Here is a 17,466-nt window from a genome sequence, read left to right as displayed (position 1 = left end):
TGTTTTTAATAAGTGAAGGACATGGTGGAGTGCTTTGACATATTAACGGATGGGACTAGGTCCCAAGATTCTTAAGAATTGATTGAAATAGTTAATTCTTGGTTGTCTCAAGGCCGATCCTTCTACAATATGACTACTTCGCTTTCACTGGTAACCCTTGCTACTTACTCGTCTTGAAAGAGCAAAAGTCCATGTCTTGTACATCTTTAGGTTCTCACAGTACTTGCACGTAATAATCTTCCATATAAGGAGTTATTTTAAACATTTTGGAGTCTAAAAAAAGAAAATTACTGATTAATTGTATTTTTTTTAAAAAGTCATTTCTAGTAGTTAAAATTTGTTATGGGAGTCCATTTTTCGAGATGAAACCCCTTACACTATAATCATTATGAAACAAAAAGTATAGTAAGAATTCACCAACATCCAGCACACTCCTTTAGGAAGGGTTGGGGAAGAATTTGCATAAAAGAGTTGTTTAGTAACAGAAAAATATCCCTTTATTCATCTTCACCTGCCACCCCTTACTCAAAACTGCTAAGAAGGATTGAGCTAACGCTGTAGGAAAGAGTCAATTTCGCAGATGTGAAGAGTGTTTAATCAAGAAACTTCTCTCTTTTTTTTATCCTGAAAAAATACCAGTAAATTCTCTACAGACCCTAGATTCATGTTAGGGTATAGGGTTATTTGAATCAAGAAATAACCTGATCAGCTAAGATCACCATAATTCTCAGACTTGTGGGGAGATCGCTTTATGAAAATAGAAGACCAAGGACAAGTATAGAGTGACATGGTTCTTAGGGCCGTGTGCTATATGAATTATAGGAGAATTTAAGATTGACATAAGAAATTGGACATGATTTAAATATATGTTGTGTCTCTAGTAGTGTTATTTATACTTGTGTGGTCACCGCAAACTTAATGGCCCAAACAATAGCAGTTGTTTATTTTGCTCACAAATAGGCAATTTGTGCAAGGCTCAGTGGGACAGCTTGTCTTTGCACCATGTGAAATCAGCTGGGACAGCTGGAAGTCGAGACCAGGATCTGGAATCTGAAGGCTTGCTCTCTTACCTGTCTGGCAGTTAATGCTGGCTGTTCTGAGGACCTCAGCTGTCGGCTGGAATACCTGTACATATGTGGCCTCTCCAAGTGGCTGTTTGGCTTCCTTGCTGCCCTAACAGCTATGTTCCGAAAGAGATCATTCCAAGACAGAGTGCCAAGAGGACAAGGCAGAGGCTGCATTGACTTTTATGACCTAATCTCAGAAGTCACATGGCATCACTTCCACTGTACTCTATTTGCCGAAGCAGTCAAAAAAACGCCACGTTTAAGGAGAGAGGACATAGACCACACCACTCAATGACAGTGTCAGTCATATTGTAAAAAGAGCATGTGGAATGAAAGATATTGTTGCAATCATCTAAGGAAAATACAATCTGCCATAATACCTATTGAGCTTTTGTCGAAAAAACCCTCAAAAGGTCTCATTTGAAATATATTTTTTTCTGGAATTGAACCTGAAGTGGTAAAAAAAAAAAACCCCACATAAATTAATTACAGTCCACTTCAATTACTTAGCATGTACAGATGTTAGGTGGACATGAGCTGGCCAACATTAACACCTGACACCAATCAGGTACACAGCCATTACTGAAGGCAAGTGATTAGGACCACCAGGCTAGACGTCGACATGCTAGCCAATTTTTATTTAAAACTTTCTGGAGCTACACTAAAAGCAGATATTGGGACATGGAATAAAAAGTAAGCAACCTCTAGCTCTTAGATAATGCTGTTCCAAGTAACATTCCTCTCCCATAATGCATAGTATAAGAAAGCATTCTCCCAACTAAAAAACGCCTTGTGTTCCCAAAGATTTATGGGAGTTGTTTAGCACTCAGGGCCATTTCCCTATAGAAATAGTAAACAGGATGATAAGGTTCTCAAGCAGAGTGGGGGCAGAAAGAGGGAGTGAGAGGCTCTGGGGAATGAGGACTCCCAGGGAGGTCCTACTCAGTCTCTAGGTTTACCTCCTTCAGTCTCCACAGCATTTAAAAGTTACACTCCTCCTTTTGCCAGTAGTTCCTCATTTAACAAATGTTAATGCCCTCGTGCTGGGAAGGCAGGCATACAGTAGTGTGGAACAGAACAGATTTTCACGGCTTTCTCCAATCACCTATTCTTCAATCATACCTACTGGGATTCGCTTAGGGATTTTCCTTCTTATAACCCTGGGAAAATAGGTGAGGGTTAATTTTTTTTTTTTTTTTTTTTTTGAGGAAGATGGGCCCTGAGCTAGCTGCTGCCAATCCTCCTCTTTTTGCTGAGGAAGACTGGCCCTGAGCTAACATCCATACCCATCTTCCTCTACTTTATGTGTGGGACACTTACCACAGCATAGCTTGCCAAGTGGTGCCATGTCTGCACCCAGGATCTGAACCGGTGAACCCTGGGCCGCTGAAGCGGAACATGCAAACTTAACCTCTGTGCCACGGGGCTGGCCCTGGTGGTGGTTAATTTTGTGTCAATTTGACTGGGTCACAGGTTGCCCAGATATTTTGCCAAGTATTATTCTAGGTGTGTCTATAAGGGTATTTCTGGGTGAGATTAATATTTGAATCTGTAGACTGCCCTCTATAATGTGGATGGGTCTTAACCAATCAGCTGAAGGTCTGACAAGAATAAAAAGGCAATAGGTAATTTTTAAAGGCCTATTTCCTTCTCTTTTTTTCCCCTTATATTCCTATGGTGTAGTGATAGGCAAAATTTGCATATAGTTGCTAATAACCAGTCTTTCCATACCTATAGAATCTTATGGAATGCAATTTATTTTTAAGAGAATTTGCAGATTCCAACTTTCTTGGGCATTTATTAAAGAGCAGGAAAGGGCTTGGGTAGGGAGAAGAAGAGATGGAATAGCACTTAGGATATTGCAAAGACCCAGGTGGTGGAGGGAAGTGAGGAGGAGCCTATAGGTTTTATTTTCCCTTTCTTCTTTCCTTTCTGCATTGAAGGTCTCCTCCTCCCTCCTGTCCCCATGCCACACCCTCACATGCCCCTGCATGCCTCTCACTAAAGATGGAGAGGACAGAAAAGCTGGAGAAATGGGAATATTTTGAGTTGGTAGGCTCAAGCAGCAGCCTGCTGAGAAAAGAGGGGTCCTTATGGCCCTTGGCTACCCATCTGGAATAAGTGGTTCTGTTTCCAAATGGCTATTTCTGTGCCTGTATAAGAGATATAGATAATGCAGATTATTACATAGACATCACTAGTGTTCAGCAATATCTCGTTCTCCTCCTCTCCCAGGCACATAGAAGACTGTTTTTCTCAGCTGCCCTTGCAAGTGGGTAGGGTCATGTGACTATTATGACTAATGATACGTGAGCAGAAGTGAGGAATCACTCCTGGGCTGCGGCAGTGAAAAGCTGTTTGTGATTCTCAAGTCTCTCTGCTGCCTGCCATTGCGACTGTGGGAAGGGCCTTGTGTTGAACTGGAAGAGCTGAAATATTGAAACAGCCTGTTTCTGAGTTACCATATTGGCGGGGTGGCGGGGGGCACAGTGGGGAGTGCAGATGCCCCGGAGAGCCACCCAGACCCACAGCAAACTGTGTATGAGCAAGAAGTAAACCTTTATTGTACTAAACAACCAAGATTTTTGGAGCTGCTCATTATCACAGCATAACCCAGCTTGTTATAACCCAACCCTGGCAGATGAAGTTATGAAAACTGGGGCCTGCATATTTAAGAGAGCGCAGGCTTTATTTCTGGGGAAAGGAAGGTGTTGAGTGAGGACACTAAAAAATCTCTGTGTATATTGGTATATACCAATCTGTATATATTGGTAGTGGCAATAAGGTCCTTGTAAAATATAAGTGGTAGCTGATAATAGAGCCTCTGGGTATCTTTGAATTGAACTATTGGTTTTTTTCAAGTCCAAATGCATAATAGTCCCTAATAAATTTATGTCATTTAAACAGCTTTTTTGGAGAGTACTTAAGCTTAGCATAGGTGATAACCCATTTCTTTTTTCCTGGAAACCCAGATTGTCTCTTTACATAGGCAAACCTACCAACTGCCTCAAGATAAATGAGTGTAGCATAATGGGGGCAAGAGGGAGAGCATGAGTGTTGGTTCAATTGGACCTAGGTTTGAAGGCCTGCTCCGCCATTTCCATTTGTGAAACTGCACAGTTACATGACTTCTCTAAGTTCACTTTCCTGCTCTACCAAATAAGGATAAAAAATGCCTATTTTGTAGGGCTGTTTTAAGGACAATAAAATATCAAATTAATGAAAACCTCTAACACTATCTGGCACATTGCAGGAAATCAATAAAAGGTAACTAAATAAGATCGATTCCTGTTTATTGACACATAAAGAAAACAAGTGTCAAAGGTGGAAAAAAGCATCACCTTTCAACATTTTGAAGAATTCTCTCTTTGTAGGTTTAAATAAAATACTTCCTAATAAGCCTTGTATTTCAAAAAATGGAAGAACCACTTAATTTGCCATTAGCAAAGGACAGAGTAGCTTTTGGGAAATTTTGCTTGAAGATTTAGAAGTCCAGAATTTAGCCTTTACATTATTGGGCTAAATATGTTTATGTTATGGTTCTGAGTTTTCAGTATGTTAAATTACCATCAAAGCAATTATCTGTTAAAAGATATTAATACAGTCCTTCATGTATTCCAAATTATCTCAATATGTGGACTGGGAAATGGTTTCCTACCAATATGAATCTATGAATATATCTCCTAATGCAGTTTCCCGACTTGTAATTGTTCTCACACCAATAGATTGCTATTAAATTCATCAAGAATACCTGGGAGGTGGAAGGTTGAATGCTCCCCTCCCCTAGATAGCCTCAAAATTCTCACACACACAGACACACACACATGCACATACGTACATAGTGATCATAAAGCAACCTGACCAGTTTTTTAAAGAGTGAATATGCCAAAACTAAAATATCCATGGTATTGTCACCTTTAAAGGAGTCACTGCAGGAAGCTGTTGAGCTGTTGAAGAATATCATGCTTTCTCAACACCTTTTTGGGACTCCTCTTTTATGGTTAACTTTAGACGCTGGCACATTGTTTCCTGGATCCCTGGTTATAACAAATATGTCCTTTAAGAATAAATTTTTTTTTTTGAAAGAGCCAAAAGTTATCTAGGACCAATTCTAGTGAACTAAGTGATCAAACAATATCTTCTTTGCTAAAAGATGAGACATGATGGTGTCGGCCTGGTGGCACAGCATTTAAGTGAGCACGTTCCACTTCAGTGGCCTGGGGTTTGGCGGTTCGGATCCCCGGTGGGGGCATGGCACCACTCGGCAAGCCATGCTGTGGTAGGCATCCCACATAGACAGTAGAGGACGATGGGCACGGATGTTAGCTCAGGGCCAGTCTTCCTCAGCAAAAAAGAGGAGGATTGGCAGCAGATGTTAGCTCAGGGCTAATCTTCCTCAAAAAAAAAAAAGATGAGATATGACTATAAGATATTATGACTCATAGTCTGACCTGGAAGTAATGGCACAGCATTGGAATAAAAGTATATGCTTAACTTATTCCAGAATTTAAAGGACAAGGTTCATTTGGGTATATAAATGTGTAAATGCATACAAACACCCACAAAGTGATGCAAAAGTCACTAAGTAATTTTTATTTTATACTTTCTTGAGCAGCAGAAGTCACATTACCTCCCCTGCTTCTGGCTGCCAGGCCACAGAAAGCTTCAACAAGTTAGTGCCTTTACCTCCTAGAAAGAGAGGGGAAAGAGCAGGGCAGAAAAAGTATTTAAAGAAGTGATGTCTGAAAAATTATGTATTTGGCAAAAATCATAAGCCTCGAGATTCAAGAGCTCGAGTGAATCCTAAAGAGGATAAACCCAAAGAAATCCACACCAAGACACATCATAGTCAAACTTCTGGACCCCAAGACAAAGAGAAAAATCTTGAAAGTAGCCAAAAAGAAATGCCACATTACCTACAGGGGAAAAACAATGTGGATGGCAGCAGATTTTTGATTGAAACCTCATAGGCCAGAAAGAAGTGGCACAACGTTTTCCAAGTGCTGAAAGAAAAGAACTATTGACCCAGAATTCTATATCTAGTGAAAATATCCTTCAGGAATGAAGGGGTGGGGGATTGTGGCTTTAATATTTGGAGTACAACAACCAATCTGGGAGTTTTTCCTTGAGAAGTTAGGGGTAAGCAGCAAGACCAGGAGATATACTTTGGGGAGCAGGGAATGCATGACGGAAGTACTCTTCCTTTGAGAACTTATCGAAGAGTTTAGGGAGGGCTTGCAGAATAAGGAAATCCTGGAGTATTCTGACAAGTTGTTTGTGAACCCCACTTATACAATGACGCTCTTATCAGGCTGGATGCTCCAAGGGCTTAGAGGTTATCTCCCAGGAGCCAGTTAAGGGCCAGTCTTTTCTTTGGAAAGCACAGAGTTTGCACATCCCAAGCCTACTGAGTTAACCCTTTATTTCACATAGGGCAACTAAATACATTTTGTGGACCTTGTTTGGATCCAGATTCAAACAAACCACTGTAAAACAAAACAAAACGACAACCTTTTAACAGCTTATTAAGGTAGCACTGACATACAATAAATTGCATATATTCAAACTGTGCAGTTTGATACATTTTGATATGCATACACCTGTAAAACCATCACCACAATCAAGATAATGAACATATCTATCATCCACAAGAGTTTCTTCTTGTCCTTCTGGAATCTCTCCCTCTGGCTCATCCCTGCCCGCCCCCCCCCCCCCCCCCGCCTCCCTAGGCAATCACTTATCTTCCATTACTGTTTGTATTTTTTAAAATTTATATAAATAGAACCATACAGTATGCACTCTTTGGTCTGGCTTCTTTCACTCAGCATAATTATTTTGAGATTCATCATTGTTATTACAATATAGATAGTGTATTTCTTTTTATTGCTAAATAGTATCCCATTGTATTGATATATCTCACTTTGTTTTTGTTTTTGTTTTTGAGGAAGATTAGCCCTGAGCTAACATCTGCTGCCAAACCTCCTCTTTTTGCTGAGGAAGACTGGCCCTGAGCTAACATCCATGCCCATCTTCCTCTACTTTTTTATATGTGGGACACCTGCCACAGCATGGCTTGCCAAGCGGTGCCATGTCCGCACCCGGGATCCAAACTGGCGAACCCCGGGCCGTCGAAGCAGAATGCGTGCACTTAACTGCTGTGCCAGAGAGCCAGGCGCTCTCAATTTGCTTTTACCTCAATTTGTCCATTACTTATTGATGAGCATTTGGATTGTTTCCAGTTTTGGGATTAAGGTGGTATGAAGATTCATATACAAGTCTCTGTATGGACATATGCTCTCATTTCTCTTGGGTAAATAAGAGTGGAATAGCTGTGTAATATGGTTAACTTTTTAACTAAAACTGCATGATAGACCTAAATGTGAAATCTAAAACCACAAAATTTCTAGAAGAGGGGCTGGCCCAGTGGCGCAGCAGTTAAGTTCGCACGTTCTGCTTCGGCGGCCCAGGGTTTGCCCGTTCAGATCCTGGGTGTGGACACGGCACTTCTTGGCAGGCCATGCTGTGGTGGGTGTCCCATATGTAAAGTAGAGGAAGATGGGCATGGATGTTAGCTCAGGGCCAGTCTTCCTTGGCATGACAAGGAGGATTGGCAGCAGTTAGCTCAGGGCTAATCTTCCTCAAAAAAAAAAAAACTTCTAGAAGAAAACATTGGGAAAAATCTTTGGGACCTTGCATTAGGCAAAAATTTCTTGGATATAACAACAAAACATAATTCATAAAAGAAAACATTGATAAATTGAACTTCAAAAGTAGGAACTACACTCTTTGTAAAATACTGTTAAGAGAAAGAAAAGGCAAGCCACAGCCTGGTAGAAAATCATTGCAAATCACACATTTGATAAGGAACTTACTTCCAGAATATATAAAGAATTCTCAAAACTCAATAATACGAAAACAAAAACCTCAATTTTTATAAATGGGCAAAATATTTGAACAGTCAAAAGATATAGTCATGCGTCACTTAATGACAGGGATACGTGCCGAGAGATGCATCGTGGGGCAATTTTATCATTGTGCGAACATCAAAGAGTGTACTTACACAACCCTAGGTGGTATATATAGCCTACTACACACCTAGGCTATATGGTACTAACCTTATGGGACCACCATCGTATATGTGGTCCATTGTTGACCAGAATATCGTTATTCAGTGCATGACTGTATATGAATGGCAATTACTTACATAAAAGTTGCAAGAATCATCCAAAGAACTCTCATACATCCTTCACCTAAATTCTCCAATGGTTGACATTCTGCATTTGACGTATCTTCATCTCTGTCTATTTTCTGAATCATTTGGGAGCTAATTGCATATATGTAATACATATTACCCTTTAAGGCTGCAGCGGAAATTTCCTAATAACAAGGACAGTTTTCTATATGACCACAGTACAATGATTAAAGTCAGGAAATTAACACTGATATAATCCTGCCGTCTAATCCACAGGCCCCCCCCTTCAATTTTATTGATTGTTTTGATTATGTCCTTTATAGGTCCAGCTTTCAGTACAGATTCTAATTTTAGACAAATGGGGAATTTTGAACATAGATTAGTATTAAATGATGTTAAGCAATTGTTACATTTTTAAGCTGTAAGAATGTTTGCAAAAAGTCTTTACCAGTTAGAGATACATACTTAAGTAGTTATAGAAAAAAATGATACAATATTTGAGATTTTCTTTGAGATTCACACCTAGGGAGGTGGGGGGATGGGGAATGAAATAAGACTAGCAAGATAGCTATAATTGTTGAAGCTGGGTGTTGAGGGTTTATTATAATATTTCCTCTACTTTTATGTATGTTTGAAAATTTCCATGATTAAAGTTTTTAATAAAAAAAGACTAGTGAAGAAATTGAAGAATTTTACATATTGGAGTGATATGATCATATTTGTGATTTAGAAGCATTACTCTGGCTGAAATAGGAAGAATGACTTAAAGTGGGGCAAAAATGAAGACAGTGACTGGTTTTCCAGTGGTTGAGTCATCCAGGGAAGAGATGATAGTGGTCTGAACCAAGTGGCAGTAGGATAGAGTGAAGTGGATGGATTGAAGAAATGGTCACTATCTGAATGTGAGAGTTGAGAGAAAGGGAGTCAGGATCACACTTAGGTGGCTTGGGCCAATGGGGGTAAAATGGTGCCATTTACCTAGACAGGGATCACTGGAAAAAGAACAGGTCCCTAGTGGAGAAAAGAAGGTGTCAAGAGGCCTTGGGTCAAACTACTGTGTTTGTGTTACCTGACCAGAACTGAGCGGATGGATGAAAACAAGATACCTAAATTATTATTATTTAGCAAACCCTATAGGGGTAAGCAAGGTATACAGAGGAAATGTTACTTAAACCTACCTTGAGGTAATATGATTATTCTAAATCTACATGCAGCATTAGTAGACAAGTGAAGATGAAGTGCGATGACAATGTCTGGGTATATAGGCTATTTTACAAACTTGAAAAAAATGATTGGAGGCAGGATGTAACAGAAAGACTCCCTAAACTCACATTAAGTAACCTAGGCATGGAACATAATTCTCTTCATGGGACTGTAGTTCATAAAGATGCCTGATTGGAAGGACATTTTTCAGTTGAAATTGCAAGGTGGTACACGGAGATTCCTAAAGGCAGGAACGTAGAGACAGACAACATCCATGGGATGTTGAATCTCCGGTTAAGGGATGAGTTTGGGGGTACAAAACCGGGATAAAAAGGAGTAGTGGTCACGATTTTTACTCCTAGGTCTTGTAGGAAGGTTCAAGGTGAGGCGGTCAGTGACTTGAAAACCCATCCAAGTCTGCACTTAAGAGTTTCTTCTCACTACCCATGCCAGGGTGAAGGAGCTCCAGCAGACATTTCTGTTAGACACATTTCGTGAAAACGATACCATTTGGCGTTATAATTCTCTTCTGATTGATTTGATCTCTCACTTCCCTGCAGATTCCTTTGCTCTGATTCTCTGGCATGACGTGGGCAAAGCCAATCGCCGACCTCCCTCCTCCGCACCGGCTCCTCGCGCCACCAGAACGGACTCCAGACGCGGCGCCCCGCCCACGAGCCCGCCCCGGACGAGGAGCTCCGCCCACGAGCCCGCCCCCGGCGTGGAGCTCCGCCCACAGACCCGCCCCCGACGAGGAGCTCCGCTCACAGACCCGCCCCCGGCGTGGAGCTCCGCCCATAGACCCGCCCCCGACGAGGAGCTCCGCTCACAGACCCGCCCCCGGCGTGGAGCTCCGCCCATAGACCCGCCCCCGACGGGGAGCTCCGCCCACGAGCCCGCCCCCGACAAGGAGCTCCGCTCACAGACCCGCCCCCGGCGTGGAGCCCCGCCTACAGGCCCGCGCCCGGCGCGGAGCCCAGCCTCGGAGCCCGCCCGGGGCCCACCGCTGCCTGGGCAAGGCCGCCCTGCTTCGGCCACCGCGTTGTCATGGCTGGGGGTCGTGGTGCCCCCGGCCGCGGCCGGGACGAGCCGCCAGAGAGCTACCCGCAGCGACAGGATCACGAGCTGCAGGCCCTGGAGGCCATCTACGGCGCCGACTTCCAGGACCTGCGGCCGGACGCGTGCGGACTGGTATGAACGTGGCTTGTCCGGTCGGGGCTGGCGTGCGCAGGCCCAGCCTCCCTCGGTGCTACCTCCCGCGGCCAGGCCCTGCCGGAGCCGAGCCGCCGACCCCCTTTTGGATTCTGCAGTCCTTTCCTACCCCCTAGTTCCACCCACGCTTACTTTTTGTCCTTGCAGCCGCAGAACCCCCACCTGGGCCGAATTCTCTAACAGCCTTTTCTCCAGGTCGGCTCCTCTTTCTTACCTGGCACTGCTTCTCATTTCCAGTGACGCCCATAACATCCCTGCCTCCTTCCAATCTCGACCTTTTTTTTTCTCTCTGAAAGCCCTTGAGTTTGGTACAACAGCGCATTCATAAAAATCCATTGGCAGCTTCGTTCTGGCAACGCCTTTGGGCGCTTGCACAGACCTTACTGATGCCCTCAATCGGAGCTCTCTTCAGTCTGTACCTCCCGTGTGTTCAAAACTATAAACCACGTACTCCCCAGCATCTTCGCTGTGTTCTGCGGTGTAGAGGAACTTTCCTTCTGTACCTTCCTCCAAGGCACTTAGTAGAGAGTATAGAAGACATCCATCTTAGCTGTAATGGAGAGGGTGCTGAGTCTAGACCTTCCTAAAAGGCATTTGGTTTAAAATATTTTCCTTTTTGTCTGGAAGTAAGTTAAGGCACATTATAAGCTCCTGAGACTGAATTTTTCCTCCCTTCTTGAAAAGTTATTTACCGAATTATTATGTCTCTGAATATTACCCTTTAAAAAGTAATACCTTCCTTCTCTGTCTTTAATTCTGGCGTTTCACAACTACTTCTTCGTCGACACATCCAGGATTTCCTCAACAGATAGGCTCTTCTGGAGCTGTCAGGGCAAAACATTCTTCTCGAATCCAAAGTGCTGCTTCCTGCGTTAGATATTTATTGTTCTGGAATAGAGCCCCGGACAAAACAGACCTTTAAACCTCCTGCCCTCAGGGAGCTTACTTTTCTAGTGCTTAACTTCAGTAGTTATTTTTAACCTGAAATAGTGAAAATGTAAATATTCCCCTTAGACTGGGAATAATAAAATAAAAACATAACTTTCTGGTGATCTGATAACTTCTCTGTTACCAAACATTTAGAATCAGGAAGTAGGCCCATTAAGCAGCCAAAATAGGTCTCATAAGGTGTACACCCAGACTCAGTGCAAAGCCCCTAGGACTCCGTGCAGAGCCACTTTATTTACTTTATACATGCTTAATTATCTAGTCCTAAGGCTGCAGAAACACAGAAAGGAAAAAGGAGCTGCTGCAGGTGGGGATACTGATACTCCCAGAATTAACAGCTAGCAACCTTTATAACAAGGTAGAAGACTAAACAAAAACTACAAATTCAGGCAGAAGACTTGAAATAGCTGTGTGTGGTCCGGGGTGCGCAGTCGCATAGCCTGACACTTTCCTTGGCCCCACAGGCAAATAATTGATGGTCATAAGGATGAATCAGAGTGTAGTCATTCAACAAGTATTTATTATTGCCTGCTATTTGCCAGTCTTCAGGGAAAGGCGCATAATTGTTTATGCAAAACCCTTGAGGCCTGATGGATTTCCAAATTCAGAAGTGTTTGTGTTCACATTCCTGTGTGTATATTCCATACTTTACCTGACACCTCCAGAGTGGGGACTAGGGGCAGCATCCAAAATCAGACACAACCATGAAATTCACACTGACCAGCTAAATAGACTATTAATAGCCTCGTGTCAGTTCAGGCCAAATTTGCTGCCAATAAATTCGGGTCAGAATTTATTGACCTAAATAAACTTCAGGTTTTTTTAAACTTCTGCAGTTTTTTAAACTTCTTTTTGGGGGATGTGTTATAATGTAGATTTTAGTTTAGTAGCATATGTATATCATTTATGTATAACAGAACATTTTGGGAGTGAATGCTAAAAATTATTTTACATACCAAAAAAGCTTGGATGCCACTAGTTTAAAATATAATTTACTCTAGACTTATACATTTATTATTAACTTAATTATTTTGGCTAATTTTCCGTGTCAGCCAAGGATCTGCTCGTTTATAATTCAACAGCTATCGCAGACTTCCCTCCCAGAAGCGTGCTTCTGTCTCTGGGCCCCCCAGCTGTGTATGAGAGTCCTTGTTTTCCTACAACTTCGCCAGCATTGTAGATGTCAGACTTTTTCATCATTGCCAGTAGAGGAAACATTTTTATTTCTTTGGTTATAAATTCTGTAGACCACTTTTGTTTGTAAGCCATGAATTTTTCTTTTTCTGTGAACTGTTCATGTTCTTTGGTTCATTTTTTCTACTGTACTGTCTATTTTATTTGTTTGTCACGGCTATTTATATGTTAAGAAAAGTAGCATATTGGGTCATGCACTGTAAATATTTTTCCCTAATTAACCATATGCATTTTTGATATTTCTGTAATTTATGCAATTTAAAAAAACTTTAATGTAGTCATGTTGACCTTATTTTTTTGTTTTATGATCCCTGTGGGTGTTTTTTTTTTTTAGTAAAGACCTCCCTACTCCAGTGGTACCAAAAAATGAATTCTCTGAGGTTTTCTTTTAAATCTTTCATGACTTTGTTTTTAAACTCGAATCAAAAAAAATAGAAATAGGTTTTTTTTAAGTTCTTAGCTCCATCTAAGTAAAAATCTAGGCCGCCCTTTCCCACCCCAACTAGCCAGTTAGACTAACGCAGATGAATTTTTTCAGTCTTTTCCATTGCTATTTTGAAATGCCACCTCTGCATTATATGAGGCTGTGCTGGCTTCCTAAGGACAGGGTCCATGTGTTTGTTCACACCTACGTGCCCAGTGCCTGGTAAAAAGCTCTCAAAAGTTTTTATTGAATTAAATAATTCCCGAGTGTATTTAGGTCTATTGTTGACTCTCTGTTCTACCCCATTGATCTGTTTAAGCACTATTACCACATTGCTGTAATTACTATAGATTTATAACAAGCCTTAGTATCTAGTGTGGTCACCATTTACTTTACAGGATTTTCCTGACTAATTTTACTTTAGTTTTTCCCTATGAACTTTAGAATCAACTTGCCAGGTTCAAAAAGTTATGTTGACATTTTTATTGGAATAACATTATATGTGTTTAACTTGGGGAGAATTCAGATTCTGAATATTTTAATATTTGTTTAAAATGAAGCTGTAGGGGGGCTGGCCTGGTGGTGTAGTGGTTAAGTTCATGGGCTCCACTTTGGCGTCCTGGGGTTCATAGGTTCAGATCCTGGGCACAGACTTAGCCCCACTCATTAGGCCATGCTGTGGCAGCATCCCACATGAAATAGAGGAAGATTGGCACAGGTGTTAGCTCAGTGACAATCTGCCTCACACACACACATACAAAATGGAGCTGTAGGTTATCAAATTTTTTTTTTATTAAGGTTATGAAGTTAACATCCTTGTGAAATTACAGTTGTACATCATTATTAGTCTTGTTGTAGGTACACCACTTCACCCCTAGTGCCCTCCCCCCACCCCCCTTTCACCTGGCAACCACCGATCAGTTCTCTTTGTCCTTATGTTAACTACCACCTATGAGTGGAGTCATACAGAGTTCGTCTTTCTCTGTCTGGCTTATTTCACTCAACTAATACCCTCAAGGTCTATCCATGTTGTTGTGAATGGGGCGACTTTGTCCTTTTTTATGGCTGAGTAGTATTCCATTGTATATATATATATACCACATCTTCTTTATCCAATCATCAGTTGCTGGGCACTTAGGTTGCTTCCATGTCTTGGCTATTGTAAATAATGCTTCGATGAACATAGGGGTGCATGGAACTTTTGGAATTGCTGATTTCAGGTTCTTAGGATAGATACCCAGTAGTAGGATGGTTGGGTCATAAGGTATTTCTATTCTTAACTTTTTGAGGAATCTCCATACTGTTTTCCATAGTGGCTGCACCAGTTTTCATTCCCACCAACAGTGTATGAGGGTTCCTTTTTCTCCACAGCCTCTCCAACATTTGTCACTCTTGGTTTTGGATATTTTTGCCATTCTAACAGGTGTAAGGTGATATCTTAGTGTAGTTTTGATTTGCATTTCCCTAGTGATTAGTGATGATGAGCATCTTTTCATGTGTCTATTGGCCATCCGTATATCTTCTTTGGAGAAATGTCTGTAGGTTATCAAATTTTAAGGAAGCTAACATTGTTTAAAAATTCTCACCAGCTTGACAAATAGGCACATACTTGAGAACAGAACATGAATGAACTAGGTGATTTTTACAAGAAAGTATTCATTTTTAGAAAAGGAATTATGGGGGAAAATCATAAAAGGCATTAACATAAGGCGTTTAACATAAAATAATAGAAAGACAAATACCCTGTGATTTCTCTTACATGTAGAATCTAAAAAAATTTTTTAAACCAAGCTTATAGATCCATGAAACAGATTGGTGGTTGCTGGAGTGTGCTTGGGGTCGGGCGAGCATCTTGGGGTTTTCTTTTTTATTTAAATAAATTAAAAAATATACATATTAAGAAATATGATCTAATTTCCATTTTATGAACTTTTACTGTCATCATTTTTGTTTTTGACTTCTTCACAGATTTCAAACCGAAGACTTGCCCAGATTATCTAGCTTGCACATGTTACTGTGTTTCTAGATTTGTTATATTTTCACACAGACTAGTTTCTTCCCCACTCAGAGAATATTCAGTCTGCAGTGAGTGAGAAACTGAGAGGGCATGGTTGAGCCAAGTCTCCCCATCAGAGTTTAAGGAGGGGATGATTAGCAGAATCACCTGAAATGGTTTGAACTGTGTAACTTTTTAAAAAAATGTAATTGTAAAAAAAGCACATAACATAAAATTTACCATCTTAACCATTTTTAAGAGTACAGTGCAGTAGTGTTAGGTATATTTACTTTGTTGTGCAACAGAAAATTGCGTTAGTGTTTTAGATGAATTTCCCAGACCTCATCCTCACTCTGCTGCTTATCTTGTAAACCGCTGACATTCAGTCACAAGCTGCCATTAACCGTCCTGCTTCATTCAGCCTTGGAACCAAAAGACTTGCAGCTGTGTGAAATGACCGATACAATTCTCAGTTTTTAATAGTCTCATCTTTCACTCTTGCACGTTTAACAGAAATAGACACATTCTTAAACCAGTGTATTTTGTTGGGCCTGAGTGTTAGGAAGTACCCAAGAATAGCACCTTCAGACTGAATGGCAGGGCTTTCTGACAGCGTTGGCTGAGGCCTCCTCCAGGAGGTGTGCATTGTGCTGAGAAGAGGGTCCCCGAAGTTGCTGTTCCTAATCCTTTGGGGTATTTTAAGATCTTTAGCTTTTGTTCCTTGAAGAGATAATTTTTTTTTTTGGATGAGTTCCAAATGAGCATTACCTCTCATGTTTTAGGCCTGAGTTTACATCCTTTTGCTTTTGATCTGCTTGAGAATTTGTGTGGCTATTTTATAACAGTTCAGGAGAGTGTCCAGCTTCATGATCCCATTCAGAAGCAAATTTAACATCTCTTTAGCATGTCTTATTGTAGCCACGCATGGCCTTCTCTCCGTGTTATGCTGCTTTCATGTCACTTGCATTTTCAGTCTTCAAAACAGAATTTGTTTTCTCATGTAGGATTTTGTGTGTTTTGTAGCTGATACCTTCTGCATTGTGTTTTCCCCTCCTTTAGTGCTCAAAAGTTTGGGGGTACCCCTTACTTTGTGTTTATTTCCCTGCAGTATTCCAGGAATTCATTATTTCCTTGTGCAGGTTAAGTCAAAGATTTTATCAACACTGAATTCTGACGCCCATTTAACTTTTAAATGTATGAGGGAGGCTCTACCCACCCCGTTCTTCAGTACGTCTTGGTGGTTAAACCGTTTTTAATCAAGGCCCGTTCAGCTCTAGGAGTCCTTGAATGCCCTCGCATGAGCTGATGCTTGGTACTTTAAACATGCCTTGCATAAAAGCCTCTTCACATGTTGGAGAGCCTCAGTTAGCTTGAGAAAAGCCTGGCAGATATTCTGCTCTTATCTCTAAAAGCACTGTTCCCTGTCTGTCTTTTGTTTTTTCCAGTGAGCCTTTATTGGTTAGGATTACGTTTAGCAATATATGACAGAAAACTTAATATAACAACAAGGCTTATTTTTTTGCATATACAAGTCTGTAGCCTAGGACTTTTTCTAAATTGCTGTTCCACCATTCTTAATGTGCCCTTCATGGTCCAAAATGCCTATCTGAACTCCAGCCATCACGTCTGCATTCCAGCCAGCTGGAAGGAGAAGGGCATGAAGAAGTTGCGTGTATTAGTTCTTTCATTTTATTGGCCAGAAATTAACCCAGTGGCCACACTTAGCTGCAAAGGAGTCTGGGAAATGTATCCGGCTAAAAAATCAGGGATTCTATTGCTAAGAAATAAGGGGAGAATGGATATTAGGGAACAATTAATAGTCTCTACTGAGAAATACCCAGAAGTCTATGCCCTTTGGAGAGGCATATCACTTCGGTCCAATTAAGGCCAAAGATAAAGGCCTTAAAAGTAGCCAGTTATCTGGTAGGTTCAGTGTCCTGCTCTTTGGGTTGGCTTCACTTGGTACTCAGATCCGGACAAGTTGTTAGGTTTTCATCCAGTTGTATATCATTCCTCAGTGGCCTTGGGTCTGTTGCTTCATCCAAGCCACGATCACTGGATTCATGTGCCTCTTAAAGCGGAAACCTTTATGCATCCAGAAGTCTCTTCACTTTGCATCAAAACTCTTTCCTCTTTCCTAAAAGTTGTTTTGCATTATGTGGGCTCGCCACCATTACCACTGCTGTCCTGCTAGTGTTGCTGTGCTGTGGAAGTAACTAGAACGCTGGAC

The 17,466-nt window shown here is 41.3% G+C and overlaps 2 protein-coding genes across 6 annotated transcripts in view; one reads left to right on the top strand and one right to left on the bottom strand.

Annotated features, from left to right (window-relative positions):
* Nucleotides 1-11,249, bottom strand: part of GPR176 (G protein-coupled receptor 176) — a 108,791-nt gene extending 97,542 nt beyond the window's left edge. The window contains exon 1 of the mRNA XM_070272174.1: nt 10,889-11,249. The gene's annotated coding sequence lies outside the window, so the exon portion shown is untranslated. The remainder of the gene's footprint in view (nt 1-10,888) is intronic.
* Nucleotides 10,361-17,466, top strand: part of EIF2AK4 (eukaryotic translation initiation factor 2 alpha kinase 4) — a 96,782-nt gene continuing 89,676 nt past the window's right edge. For 4 of the 5 annotated variants that reach the window (XR_011440280.1, XR_011440279.1, XM_014733744.3 and 1 more), the window contains exon 1: nt 10,367-10,653. Coding sequence is in view for 2 of the 5 variants with exons in the window: in XM_014733744.3 (XP_014589230.2) it covers nt 10,510-10,653 (144 nt within the window). In the remaining 3 variants the exon portion in view is untranslated. Of the gene's footprint in view, nt 10,654-17,466 lie in introns of all 5 variants that reach the window. The other variant, XM_023620170.2, reaches the window with a different exon arrangement.

This window comes from Equus caballus, chromosome 1 (assembly GCF_041296265.1).
Source record: "Equus caballus isolate H_3958 breed thoroughbred chromosome 1, TB-T2T, whole genome shotgun sequence".
Classification (NCBI taxonomy): domain Eukaryota; kingdom Metazoa; phylum Chordata; class Mammalia; order Perissodactyla; family Equidae; genus Equus; species Equus caballus.
The sequence above is the reverse complement of the archived record's forward strand: the minus strand, read 5'-3'. Positions and strand labels throughout refer to the sequence as shown.